Below are 14245 nucleotides of genomic sequence, written 5' to 3' on the forward strand. Positions count from 1 at the left end.
AGAATATGTTAGAATTTTTATGTATAAGTTTGAAACTATAGTTCAAAAAGCTCTTGTTCATCCTCAATTATCTTTTTTGTATTAATATTTCTCTTTGTGTCAGTACCACTAAGAACTGGCTCAAGAAAATTGCTTAAGAAACACATGAATTCCAGTTCATTTATTCTTAGAAAGTGGCCATGTTAGATGGCTTCTATGTTTTATTTGCAGAGTTAAGGCTATTACTTTCTTGGATTTTTATTTGGTCTTAACCTCCTTTTCCACATAGATAGAGGGGGAGAATGGTAGGAGCGGAGAAATTATTAACCAAAAACTCATTAGGGAATTTTCAACCTTAGTACTAGACTTTTAGGCTTCAGGTTTCTGAGATACAGAAAATACTGATTCCAAATTATTTTGGTAGACCCTTGATGAGCAATATAGACAAACACATATCCTTTTCTTCATAGATATGTTCCTCTGACAATAACAGCCTAACTACATGTAACCTAATGTAGTTTACTCTTCGGCTCTTATCTTCATTATATAACAGAAGTCTCTGTGAGCCCTTGCTTTCATGGCTATTTTAAGTAAAAACTAAACTTAAACAGGATATGGCAGGCGTGTGTTTGCAAATGAAGTTGAACATAAGGGGTATTAATCTGGCATATAATGTGGTTAAATTTCTTCTGCTCCATCCACTAAAACAAATTCATGATACGGTATAAACTCCATTTGCTAAATCTCTGCTAATTTTATTTTACTACTGCCACATGTGATATGTTCTGTGTTGATAAGTAGAAAGTCATCCGTGCCATCTTATTGGATCCTGGATGATAGGCTTCTTATGTATTTTGCTCTTCATTTTGTTTTATTATTAATGTGTCTTCCACCAACTCAGGTTAGTAAAATCTAAGCTGTTTAGGCAGTTGTTTCTGAAGCATTTTGCTAGAAATTATATATAATAATCTATAATAATTTAACTTTTTAAAAAAGTGTTCCTTCCTGATTTTCCCTCACTCCTTTGGAAACAGTCATTGAAGTTACTGTTCTTTTACAAGCTCCCACATTCTAATGGGATAATGGGAATATTTTTGTAGACAGTTTTCATTACAGCATGAAAAAAGACAGAGAAACTCTAGGGGTATGCATATAGAAGCTGAGACACATTCCAGGCATGGGGCCTGTAAGGGATCTTTTTTATTCCAGTGTTCTTTTTATGCATCACAGTTATGATTAAATGAATCCCAATGTACTTTAATGAGTTTTCTAACTTTTTTAATATAATAAGCCAGAGGGTATGTTTTTAATTCTATAAAGCATTATTTTTCCCAAGTCTTGGAAAATTTTTAAAAATTCCAATTTGAACAGTTTATTTTTGGTGGACATAGGCAGTAAAGGTCAAAGAATGGTGAAGCTAGATTTTTATTTCAAAAATTTTTAGTATTAGAAATTAAGTGGATGGAAAATATGAGAAGCAGATGTCATAATTGAGTAAAAATTATTTTTAAAAATAGTTTACCCATTACTTAAAAAGTCTGTGTGTAAACAAGTTAATATTTGATCAAACATCAAATTTAAATGCTTTTACAAATGTATTCATGTATATTCAGGTTTAATTTTTTTGGTTGCCTTTTAGATCTGGTGCTCCCTCTCCACTAAGTAAGGTAAGTTTATTTTTTGGTTTTGTTTTGACCATTTTAACAACTTTTGATGGTACAGTTTGGTGGCATTAAGTGCATTCATTGTTGGCCAACCATTGGTAGCATCCACTTGGAGAACTTTTAAATCTTGCCAAACTGAAACTCTATGCTTTAAACATTAACTCTCCATCCCCCACTACCACCACCACCACTCCTCCACCACCACTGTAGCTCTTGACAACTACCATTCTACTTCTGTCTCAATGAATTTAACTACTCTAGGTGCCTCAAATATAGATGGAATCAGTCAGTATCTATCTTTTTGTGACTGGCTTATTTTACTCAGCATAGTACCTTCAAGGTTCATCCATGTTGTAGCCTATGTCAGAAATTTCTTTTTAAGTCTGAATAATATTCCTTTCTATGTACATACTACATGTTGTTCATCCATCAATGGTCACTTAGGTCATTTATACCTTTTGGCTATTGTAAATAATAATGCTGTGAACACGGTGTACAAATACCTGTTCAAGTCCCTGTCTGCAGTTCTTTGGGGTATGGACCCAGAAGTGAAACTGCTGAATCATATGGTAATTTTATTTTTAGTTTTTTGAGGAAAGGTAAGGTAAGTTTTTATGTATTCTCTTTTCTATTAATTTCTCAGTCTACTGGGGTAATACAACATTGTCTACTTAAACCTCATCTGGATTAAAATTTTTTCAGTAGGAGATAGTTTCATGCAGTTATGTTACAGCTGAAAACAAATGTATCAGTGTAACATTTTCCTGGTTACAAAGCACTTCCAGTACTCTGAATCATAGCCCCGTGAGATAAATAAGACATATAACATTGTACATATTTTGATAGAGAAACCATTTGTCCATGGGTAACCTCAAAAGCATGCCTTTTAGACAGTCTACTGAAATAACTCAAAGCTCCTTCACCCCCCTCTCCCTTTAACATCTTGAAGGACAGGATTAGGGTTGTCAGTGACAAGAGTATTTACTTCTATAGGTCAGTAGTCCACATTTGCCATTGTATTTTTCAGGCAAAAATGTAATAAACATGCTCTTTCCACTTAGCCAGATTGCTGTTATTATAGATGTGAAGGATAGCATTATGACTGCTCAGGGTACCCAGACACCCTGAAATGTGCCAATATCTGGCTGGCTGCCTACGAGTCCCTCAGGAAGCTTGAACAATCACATAAACAAACAAACAATCAAAGCTCCCTGGTGTTTCTGATACAAAGCTGATTTTAAAGTCATTACGTCTGTGGAAAAATGCCAACGTATGATGGTTGGGTAGAGTGTGGTGAAATTATGGCATCCTTTGGGATGGTCTGTTTCTACATTTTGGCCAAATCAAAATTTGACTTTTTCTGCTGGTAATAACCGGATTATTTTGGTTCTGTTCCCTTACCTCTCTCATTTCTTCAGAGCTTATTGTTATAAGGCAGTTTTTAATGAGCCTTGGAAGACCTTCATTTCTGCATTTATGTTGGTAGATTCACTACTGTCATTAAGTTCTCCTGGGTGTTTAATAGACATCGCTTCCTAAGCTTCTCTGCACATGTTGGCTTTTTTAAAAAACCCACTAATTTCTTTCAGAGATGTCAAAGTTCACAGTGGATAGCATGTAAATTAATTTTTGTTAGTCTTTTCTTTTTTAAAAAAGTTTTAGTAAAATATAATTGATTTACAATGTTGTGATAATTTCTGCTATACAATGAAGTGATTCAGTTATAAATATACACATATCCTTCTTTTTCAGATTCTTTTCCCATATCGATTATCACAGAATATTGGGTAGAGTTCCCTATGCTATATAGTAGTTCCCTGTTGTCCAGTTATACCATATGCTATATTCCACACTGTGCCACTCCCAAGCCCCCAAACCGCCCCTCCTCTCACCTCTCCCATTTGGTAACCATAGTTTGTTTTCAAAGTCTGTGAGTCTGTTTCTGCTCTGCAAATAAGTTCATTTGTATCCATTTTTAGATTCCACATATAAACGATATCCAGTATGAGTTTGTCTTTCTCTGTCTGACTTAGTTCACTTAGTATGATAATCTCTAGGTCCATTCTTTTTTATGGCTGAGTAATATTCTATTGTATATGTATATATACCCCATCTTCTTTATCCATTCCTCTGTCAGCAGACATTTAGGTTGCTTCCATGTCTTGGCTATTTTAATTAGTGCTGTTATAAACATTAGGGTGCATGTATCTTTTTGAATTATGATTTTCTCCAGATATATGCCCATGAGTTAGATTGCTGGATCACATGGTAGCTCTATTTTTAGTTTCTTGAGGAGCCTCCATAGTATTTTCCATAATGGTTGTAGCAATTTACATTCCCACCAACAGTGTGGAAGGGTTTTCTTTCTTTCTTTCTTCACCCTCTGGAGCATTTATTGTTTGTAGCCTTTTTTGATGATGGCCATTTTCTGACTGGTATAAGGAGATATCTCATCAGAGTTTTGATTGACATTTCTCAAATAATTAATGATGTTGAGCATCTTTTCATGTGTTTTTTGCCATCTGTATATCTTCTTTGGAGGAATGTCTGTTTAGATCTTCTGCCACTTTTTTTTGACCATATGGAAGGATTTTTTATGTATAAATCATGTCATCTGCAAACAGCAACAGTTTTACTTCTTTTCCAATTTTAATTCCTTTATTTCTTCTTCTTTGATTGCCATGGCTAGAAATTCCAAAACTATTTGAATAAAAGTGGCAAGAGTGGACATCCTTCTCTTCTTCCTGATCTAAGCAGAAATTCTTTCAGCTTTTCACCATTGAGAATGATGTTAGCTGATGTGGTTTTTATTATGTTGAGGCAGGTTCCCACTGTTCCCCCTTTCTGGAGTATTTTATCATAAATAGGTGTTGGATTTTGTCAAAAGCTTTTTCTGCATCTACTGAGATGACCATATAGTTTTTATTCAATTTGTTAATGTGGTGTATCACACTGATTGATTTGAGGATATAGAAAAATCCTGTATTCCCCCCAATTAGATCATGGTGTATGATCCTTTTAATATGTTGGATTCAATTTGCTAGTAGCATTTTATTGAGGATTTTTGCATCTATATTCATCAGTGATATTGGTATAATGTTTTTGGGATCTTTTATTTTGGGATAAGGGTGATGATGGTCTCATAGAATGAGTTTGGGAATGTACCTTCCTCTGCAACATTTTGAAAGAGACTAAGAAAATATACATTAACTCTTCTCTAAATGTTTGATAGTATTTGCCTATGAAGCCATCCAGTCCTAGACTTCTGTTTTTTGGAAGCTTTTTAATTACATTTTCGATTTCAATGCTTGTGACTGGTCCATTCATATTTTCTATTTCTTTCTGGTTTAGTCTTGGAAGATTGTACTTTTCTAAGAATTTGTCCATTTCTACTAGGTTTTCATTTTATTGGTATATAGCCACTTGTAGTAGCCTCTTATGATCCTTTGTATTTCGTGAAGTCCATTGTAGCTTCTTTTTTCATTTCTAACTTTATGGATTTGAGCCCTCTCCCTTTTTTCTTGATGAGTCTCGCTTAGGGTTTATCAATTTTTATTAATTTTTTCAAAGAACCAGCATTCAGTTTTGTTGATCTTTTCTGTTGTTTTCTTCATCTCTCACTTATTTTTCATCTGATATTTATGATTTCTATCCTTCTGCTAACTTTGAGTTTTGGTTTTTCTTTTTTCTTCTTTTTCTAGTTGTTTTAGGTGTAAGGTTAGGTTGTTTATTTGAGATTTTTCTTGTTTCCTGAGGTAAGCTTGTATTGCTGTAAACTTCCCTCTTAGAACTGCTTTTGCTGCATTCCATAGATTTTGGAACACTATGTTTCCATTTCATTTTTCTCTAGATATTTTTGATTTCCTATTTGATTTCTTCAGTGATCCACTGGTTTAATAGAATGTTGTTAGTCCCCACGTGTTTGTGTTTTTTGTGATTTTTTTTCTTGTAGTTGATTTCTAGTCTTATTGCATTGTTATTGGAAAAGATACTTGATTTGATTTCAATTTTCTTAAACTTACTGAGGCTTGGTTTGTGACCCAGAGTGTGATCTGTCTTGGAGAGTGCTCCATGTGCACCTGAGGAGAATGCATATTCTGCTGCTTTGGAGTGGAATGTTCTCTAAATATCAAGTCATCTGGACGAATGCATGATTTAAGGCCCGAGTTTCCTTACTGATTTTCTGTCTGGAAGATCTGTTTGTTGATGTAAGTGGGGTATAAGTCCTCCACTTTTTTTGTGTGTTTGTCAATTTCTCATTTTATGGCTGTTAGCAGTTGCCTTATATATTGAGTTACTCCTATGTTGGGTGCATATATATTTATAATTGTTATATCTTCTTGTATTAATCCTTTGATCATTATGTAAAGTCTATTTTGTCTGATATGATTATTGCTACTGCAACTTTCTTTTGATTTCTATTTCCATGGAATATCTTCTTCCATTCAGTTTATATGTGTCCCTAGAACTGAAGTGGGTCTCTTGAGGGCAGCATATATATGGGTATTGTTTTTGTATCCATTCATCCCATCTGTGTTTTTGGTTGGAGCATTTAGTCCATTTACATTTAAGGTAATTATTGATATGTTATGTTCTTATTGCCATTTTGTTAATTGTTTTGGTTTGGTTTTGTTGGTCTTTTTTCTTCTCTTCCTTTTTTGTTCTCCTCTCTTATGGTTTGATGACTATTTTTAGCATTGTATTTGGACTGCTTTTTCTTATTTGGGTGTGTGTTGTATATTTTTGATTTGTGGTTACCATGAAGTTTTGATATAGGAATCTTACATATATATACACACACATACATACATACACAAGATTGTTTTAAGTTTTGGGTCTCTTAATTTCATGTTTTAAGTTGCTGGTGTCTTAATTTCAAATGTGTTTCCAATATCCTGCATTTGTACTCTCCTTCTCATGATTGCTGATTTTGATATCATATCTGTGTGAGGATGATTTCCTACCATTACTATGTTTGCATTTACCAGTGAGCCTTCTCATTTATAATTTTCTTGTTTGTAGTTGTGGCCTTTTCTCTTCCACTTAGAGAAGTGCCTTTAGCATTTGTTTAAAGCTGGTTTTGTGGTGCTAAATTCTCTTAGCTTTTGCTAGTCTTTAAAGCTTTTGATTTCTCCATCAAATCTGAATGAGAGCCTGCTGGGTAGAGTATTCTTGCTTTTAGGTTTTTTCCTTTCACCACTTGAAGTATAGTGTGCTACTCCACTCTAGTCTGCAGAGTTACTGCTGAAAAATCATCTGATAACCTTGTTGGGTTTCCTTTGGATGTTGCTTGTTGCTTTTCCTTAGTTGCTTTCAGTATTTTCTTTTTGTCTTTAATTTTGGTCAGTTAAATTAATTTTGATCAATTTGTCTTTAATTTTTGGTCAGTCTCAGGGTGTTCCTGCTTGAGTGTATTCTGTATGGGACACCCTGTGCTTCCTGAACTTGAGTGAATGATTCCTTTCACATGTTAGAGAAGTTTTCAGCTATTATCTCTTCAAATATTTTCTCCAGCCCTTTCTTTCTTCTCCTTCTGGCACCCCAATAATGCAAATTGGTGTATTTAATGTTGTCCCAGAGTTCTCTTAGACTGTCCTCATTTCTTTTCATTCTTTTTTCTTTATTCTTTTCCAGGTCAGTGATTTCCACATCTGTCTTCCATCTCACTTATCTGTTCTTCTGCACCCTGTATTCTGCTGTTGATTCCTTCTAGTGAATTTTTCATTTCAGTTATTGCATTGTTTAGCTCTACTTGTTCTTTAAATATTCTATTTCTTTGTTAAATACTTTTTGTGATTTCTTGATCTTTGCCTCCAGTTTTGTTTTGTCTTGTTTTTTTTCTGAGATCTTGGATCATCCTTATGATCATAACTCTAAAGTCTTTTTCAGGTATGTTTCTTATTTCCACTTTACTTAGCTGTTTTTCTGGGATTTTGTCTTGTTCCTTCATCTGGAGAGTGTTTCTTGCCTTTTCATTTTGTCTAGCTCTCTGCATTTGTGGTCTCCTTTCTGCAGACTGTAGGGTTGTAACCTCTCTTGCTTCTGGTGTCTGTCCCCTTGTGGATGAAGTTGGTACAGGGGCTTGTGGCAGGCTTCCTGATGTGAGGGACTGGTGTCGGCTCACTGGTGGGTGAAGCTGAGTCTTGTCCCTCTGGTGGGTGAGACTGTGTCACTGGATGTGATTAGAGGCAGCTGTGTGCCTGGGTGGACTTTAAGCAGCCTGGCTGCTGATGAGTGAGTCTGTGTTCCCACCCTGTTTGTTATTTGGCCTGGGGCTTCTCTGCACTAGTGAGTGAGGCCAGATTTTTCCAAAATAATGGCCTCCAGGAGAGCTCACACAGATGATTATTTCCTGGGACCTCTACCTCCAGTGTCTTGCCTCTACAGTGAGCCACGGCACCCCTGCTTTCCCAGGAGACCCTCCAAAACCCACAAGTAAGACTGGCCTAGATTCTCATGGGGTCCCTGATTTGCCCTGGGACCCTTTGCACAGGAAACCTTGTGTGCACACTCCAAGAGCAGAGTCTCTCTTTCCCCCAACTTGTGGAAATTGTGTGCTCAAGCCCTGCTAGTCTTCAGCACCAAATGTTGTGGAGCTCCTCCTCCCAGTGCCAGACCCCAAGGCTGGCAAACCTGACATGGTGTTCAAAATGCTCACTCCTATCGGAGAGCCTCTGAGATATTGTTATTTTCCAATCTGTGAGTCATTTGCATGGCAGATATAGGATTCCTTATATTGTGAAAACACCCCTCCTACTGTCTTGTGGCCTCTTCTTTGTCCTTGGGAGCAGGATAACCTTTTTGGTAGCTTCCAGTCTATTTTGTTGATGGTCGTTCAGCTATTAGTTGTGATTGTTTGGTCTTGGTCTTTAGGCATTTCACTTGCCGTTACGTCTTATTTCCACTTACAGAACTAAGTATTGGGACTAGTTTGAGATGTTTCATTAATCTTTCTTTCATGAATACATGGCAAATTAAATATACCAAACAAAAGAAAATAAAATTAGGGTAGTTACTTGAGAGTTGCTTGCTTCCTATTCTAGTGTCTTTCTGTCTGAGCCTGGGAGTCCACCTAGACCTCAAGGAAATATTTCTGTTTAGGTCACTTGGACTCTAAATACCCACTAGGCATTTTCTTTGTGTCACCTACAGAATTTAAAAAATGATCCATCTCTATCATGCACTGCATGAAAAATCCATTCTCTTGGTGTTACCATGAAATAGATCTGAGGATATTGGAAATTCCTACCAAGTCACTGAACTTTAGGCTAGCTATTTCCCTGGACTACCAAAAATTGCTTATCAACAAAGCCTTCTTTGCTTTCTATTCTTGAATACACCTTCTGTGCTAGAGAAGAGCCTTGTATTGGCATCTAACGTAGGACCTAGTAGAGTTCTAATCTCCCCACTTGATGGAATTACTAAATTCAACTTTGACCCATTCCTTTTATCTGAAAGAATTTGTTTCAACTGCTTCACTTATTAAAAAAAACTGTTGTTATATATTCTCATGCCAAAAAAGTCACTGTGAGCTCTGACTCTTAATCTCAAGATGTTATGGACTAACTTTTCTGGACTTGATCTATAAATTCCAGTGATGTGTGACAACTACTACAATTGTCTTTTTCTACTTTAATAATGTTATAATAAGAAATTTAAATTTAAAAAATAATTAGGATATTTACTAATCAAACTTTTAAAAATATAGATTAGCTGACTGTTAAGTCCTCTTCTTAAACCAGCCTAGACAGTAAATGTAGGTTTTATTTCACTTTTTTAGTTTTATCTATTTCACAATAGTGATAGGCTATCCTCAAGCTGTCAGTGACTTGAATCTTCTTTGGGAATTATTCTCTTCCATATATAAACTATTTCCTAAGTTAGATCTGTAGATTTTAAAGGCACCTGAGAAGACTACAGGAAATGTCTTTAGGATGTGGAAAAGAAAATAATGGCCTTGGTTTTATAGCAATCATTACAATTGATTTTATTTATTTATTTTGCTTTTTAGGGCTGCACCCATGGCATATGGAAGTTCCCAGGCTAGGGGTCGAAGCAGAGCTACAGTTGCTGGTCACAGTCACAGCCATAGCAACATGGGATCCAAGCTGTGTCTGCAGTCTACACCACAGTTCATGGCAACACTGGTTCCCTGATCCACTGGGCAAGGCCAGGGGTCAAACCCACATGTTCATGCACACTAGTCATATTTGTTTCCACCAAGCCACAGAGGGAACTCCCAGATAATTTTTTTTTCATTTTTGGCAGCTAGCAAGACCTTTCTCACTAATTTTTTGTTGTTGTTGTTTAGAAAATATATTTGGCTTTAATTTTATTTTATTTTTTAAATTGAAATATAGTTGATTTATAATATGGTAGTTTCTGGTGTACAGCAGAGTGATTCATACATATTTTTTCATATGTATATATTCTTTTCCAGATTATTTTCCATTATGGGTTATTATAAGATAGTGAATACAGTTCTCTGTGCTGTACAGTAGGAACTTGTTTATTTTATATATAGTAATGTGTATCTCTTAATCTGAACCTCCTAATTTATTGTTGGACTTTGATTTTAAATACATGCATACAAGTCACTGCAGTGTTAGGCCAAATAGTTTTTTCATAATTTTATATAAATTACATGTAACTTTAAAAATTTGAAACATGTTTGATCCAATATTGCTTATTTATCACAATCCTCAGTTTCAAATTTTCTTGAGTTTTTTTTTTTTCTCCCATGAGGAGTTACCTAAAAATTTCTGGTAACAGCGTGGGTCTGCACTGTGAATTCCCTGTTGCCCTGTGTCCTGTAGACTCAAATTTGACCAGAGTGTGCTGTGCATCTTCCCTTTCAGTCTTCTCCAGCCACAACTGTTACATCGCCTAATTCTACACCAGCTAAAACTGTTGACACATCCCCACCGGTTGATTTGTTTGCAACTGCATCTGCAGCTGTCCCAGTCAGGTTAGTTCATGAAAATGCAGTACAACATATTAATATTTTGATTAGGTTTCGTTTTATGTATTGAACCCAAATGATTTCACAAAATGAAATGTAATCCTAGTAAAAATGTGACATTTTGCATTATTTTTAGGTACACAAAGTAAGTTTTTCTACACCTGGTATGTTTATTTAGGCTTGTACCTCTCAAAGCAGAAGAAAGACCTGAGCTGTAGAAATCACCTTGTTGCTCACACATTGGGAAAAGGATGTGGGAAAATGATGCACACACCACAGAATCAGATATTATGGAAAATATTTTCTAAAACTAGTTTCTTCTTGTGTGAAATTTAAAGGGTGTCTTAAAGTGCTATGAAATGAAGTGAAATGCTTGCAGTTGTAGGCCATTTAGGTGGTGCAAATGAGGAACTCAAACTCTGATGGTAGGAAGAAACCATCGGGATGTTCCTCATTGTTTTGATAGTGCCTGAAGTTCAGAACACTAGTGAGAAAGGTGGGCTTGACTGTAATTCCGTCAAGTTTTCAGGCTGCCTAAAATGAAGCCTGAACTCATAAAGGTTTCCTCAGATAATAATTTTAGGTCAACTCTTTGGATGGTTAGCCTTGAGCGGATTCTCATCCCATTTTGTAGTATCTCTGACTCTGATTATGAATTTCCTGTATTTGGAGACTTGAATTTTGACCTGAGCAATATATCCACATAATGTACCTGTGTTAAGTATGTACATTACCTTCTACTTGCTTGATTCTGCATAATATAATCACAGGCTTGGGAAAACCAAGTCCTTTCTGCCTCTATACTAAGATAAATTGCTTCTTTAAAAAAAGCTTTGATTCAGGTCTTAATAATAAATATGTGTCCCTATTCTGGCTCTTAGAGCAGTTGTATTTATGAAATTAGACCTCAGAACCAGGCAAGTTTCAGGAGTCTGAAACTTATTTTTAAAGCAGCAAAATCCCTTTTTCAGAAGAATATTACTTGGAGTTCCCTGGTGGCTCAGCAGATAAAGGATCCAGCATCATTGCTGCTGTGGCATGGGTTCAGTCCCAGTCCCGGGAACTTCCACAAGATACGAGTGTTATCTAAAAATGGAAAAAGAAATATTACTTGGAAAACCAATGTGTAAAAAAGATAAAGACAGAGCTACTGTTTATGAAAAGGGGTAGGGAACGTGGGGTGGCTTGATACCTGGTCTGGCAGCCTTTAGACCAGTGTTCCATAAACCTGAATGTACAGTGAAACACCTGGGATCATGTTAAAATGAAGATTCTGATACAGGAGAAATGGGGTAGGCCTTGGATTTTGCATTTCTAACAAGATTCCAGGATGCTGCTAGTTTGTAGACCATGCTTTGAATAGTAAAGTTCTAGGCTGCTCCATGGAACATCTGCAAGTGGTGGAGCTTTGAAAAGCACAACCCAAACTGAATGAGTAAAAAATAGGGAATTATTTTTATACGAGGCCCTGTATAGGCAAACGATGTGTTATAGTTTAACTTGGAAAATAAGTACAAAAGTGATTCTTCATTTTATTATTTCTTGGTTTATAAATAAAATCTTCGTCTCAAGACAAGAACTATTTACCATATTACAAAAAATACAAAAAAAAAACTTTAAAAAATAGAGATAAGGAAAAAATTACCAATAAGCTTCATACCTTTAATATTTGGAATACATTTCCTTTTGTCACAGTCCTCATGAGCAGCATTTCAAGTGCAACCCAGTGGATATGGGGTAATATTAAACATGTTTAAAATTATCCCTTAGTTTGAGGCATTTAGATTTTAGCTTTTAATCTCTGCTCTAAAATTTTTGTTGAGTGACCCATATCTTGAAGCATGGTTTTAACTTTGTTATATACAGAGCAAGATTTGGCAAACTTATGGACCATAGATCAAATCTAGCCCACTGTCTGTTTTCGTAAATAAATTTTTATTGGAACAAAGTCATGCTCATTTGTTCCATATTGTCTATGACTTATTTCATGCTGTACTGGCAGAGTCGAGTAGTGAGAGAGACTGTCTAGCCTGCAAACCAAAAATACTTAGCATATGGCCCTTTACCAAAGTAGCTTGCCAACTCTTGGTATGGAAGAACATATGCTATACTGCTGTACTTTCCAAAATATTATTGGATTTAAAATATCCAAAATCTGTGAAGTTTTCTGTCCAAGTCTTTACCTTATAAAATTTTTGAATCTGATTTTAAAATATTTTCCTTTCAGCACTTCTAAACCATCTAGTGATCTCCTGGACCTTCAGCCAGACTTCTCCGGAGGGGCAGCAGCAGCCGCGGCACCAGCACCACCACCACCTTCTGGAGGCACCACTGCGTGGGGAGGTGAGTCAAACCAGAGAGCCATGCCATTTTTCCTATTTAGTTGGCTTTTTTCAGGCTATAACTATTATACTTTACCTTCTGGTTGTCCAAAATTATGCTAGAAACTCAAGGAGAAAATGCTAAGAATGGCATCAATTGATTGAAATGTATATTGAGAGAAAAGAGTGAAAGATACATAGTACAAACACAAGAGAGTCGTAATACAGTGAAAATACTCAAGTAATCATATAGTTTTTATTTTAAAAGTTGGAATGATGGTAGTATTTTTCTTTGCTATTCTCAAATTTTGGTTATCTTTAGCAATGACTCTCTAGAGATCCAGACCAAAGAAGATGGGTGTACCCATGAACTGAGGAGATAACTCAAAGGCAGCATTTTGAATTTGGTTTTATCCAGCTGTGATCTCCTTCATGGATTCCTTTAGACCTGAATTGGGTTTTATTAGCATTGTATTTAACTTCATGTAGTTGAAACCTGGGATAGATTCTTGTCTGCACCAGAAAAGATCCATACTAACCTGATTAAGGTTACTCATATAGAAGTGCTTGATTTCCATTTTATTTCTGACTCTTAGGGAAAAATTAAGCTTTTATACATATTTGATTAAAAAGCATGTTGAATACCAATATAAAAGTTAATTACTGCTTCTCAAAGCTTCACAGAGTTTGTGTTAAATACCTTACTTTACTTCATCAAACTAAAAAACAAAATGTTTTTTACATTTGAAAATGTCTCATCCACTGTAGAAACAGCACAGGCAATGATATAAGCAAGGTAGTGGATAGGAGGTGTCCCATCATAGGATGTCCCATCTAGAAGGTGGTCCCTTTACACAGCAACAATAATTTGGCAACCATCCACAGTTAAAAGTGCCTTTGTGGGAGCTTTGGGATCCAGATGGGAGGTTGTAAAATCCAAGTAGAGCCCAAAACCAAGAAGGGTTGATTTGAAAAAACAAGCCTACACCCAGGTGGGAGACCCAACAACCTTGGTCCTGGTGACAGACCTGGAAACACTGCCATGCCCCTGTGGACTCTCCAGTCCTGTTTGGCATGATCCTGCCATCAGCATCACATGCCAAGGGACTGAGAAAGAGCCATGCTCATTCATGTCTTGAGTGACAGGCCTCCTGATCTTGGTCTCTGCTGTGGACCCTGAAACTGCCTGTGACCCAGCTCCAGCCTCTGTCAGTCATAGTCCAGGAGCAGTCCTGCCTGCCCAGGGACACAGTGGAAGATACATCTGTCTATGCCACCAGGAGCAGGCCCAGATCCTGAAGCAGCCTTATGATTAGGCT

The 14245-nt window shown here is 36.2% G+C and overlaps 1 protein-coding gene across 1 annotated transcript in view; it reads left to right on the top strand.

The window, feature by feature from the left end:
• Positions 1 to 14245, top strand: part of SNAP91 (synaptosome associated protein 91) — a 156409-nt gene that overhangs the window by 86935 nt on the left and 55229 nt on the right. The window contains exons 11-13 of the mRNA XM_047763139.1: positions 1619 to 1646; positions 10502 to 10611; positions 12833 to 12948. Of these exons, the coding sequence (XP_047619095.1) occupies positions 1619 to 1646; positions 10502 to 10611; positions 12833 to 12948 (254 nt within the window). The remainder of the gene's footprint in view (positions 1 to 1618; positions 1647 to 10501; positions 10612 to 12832; positions 12949 to 14245) is intronic.

Source organism: Phacochoerus africanus, chromosome 2 (assembly GCF_016906955.1).
Source record: "Phacochoerus africanus isolate WHEZ1 chromosome 2, ROS_Pafr_v1, whole genome shotgun sequence".
NCBI classification, from domain to species: domain Eukaryota; kingdom Metazoa; phylum Chordata; class Mammalia; order Artiodactyla; family Suidae; genus Phacochoerus; species Phacochoerus africanus.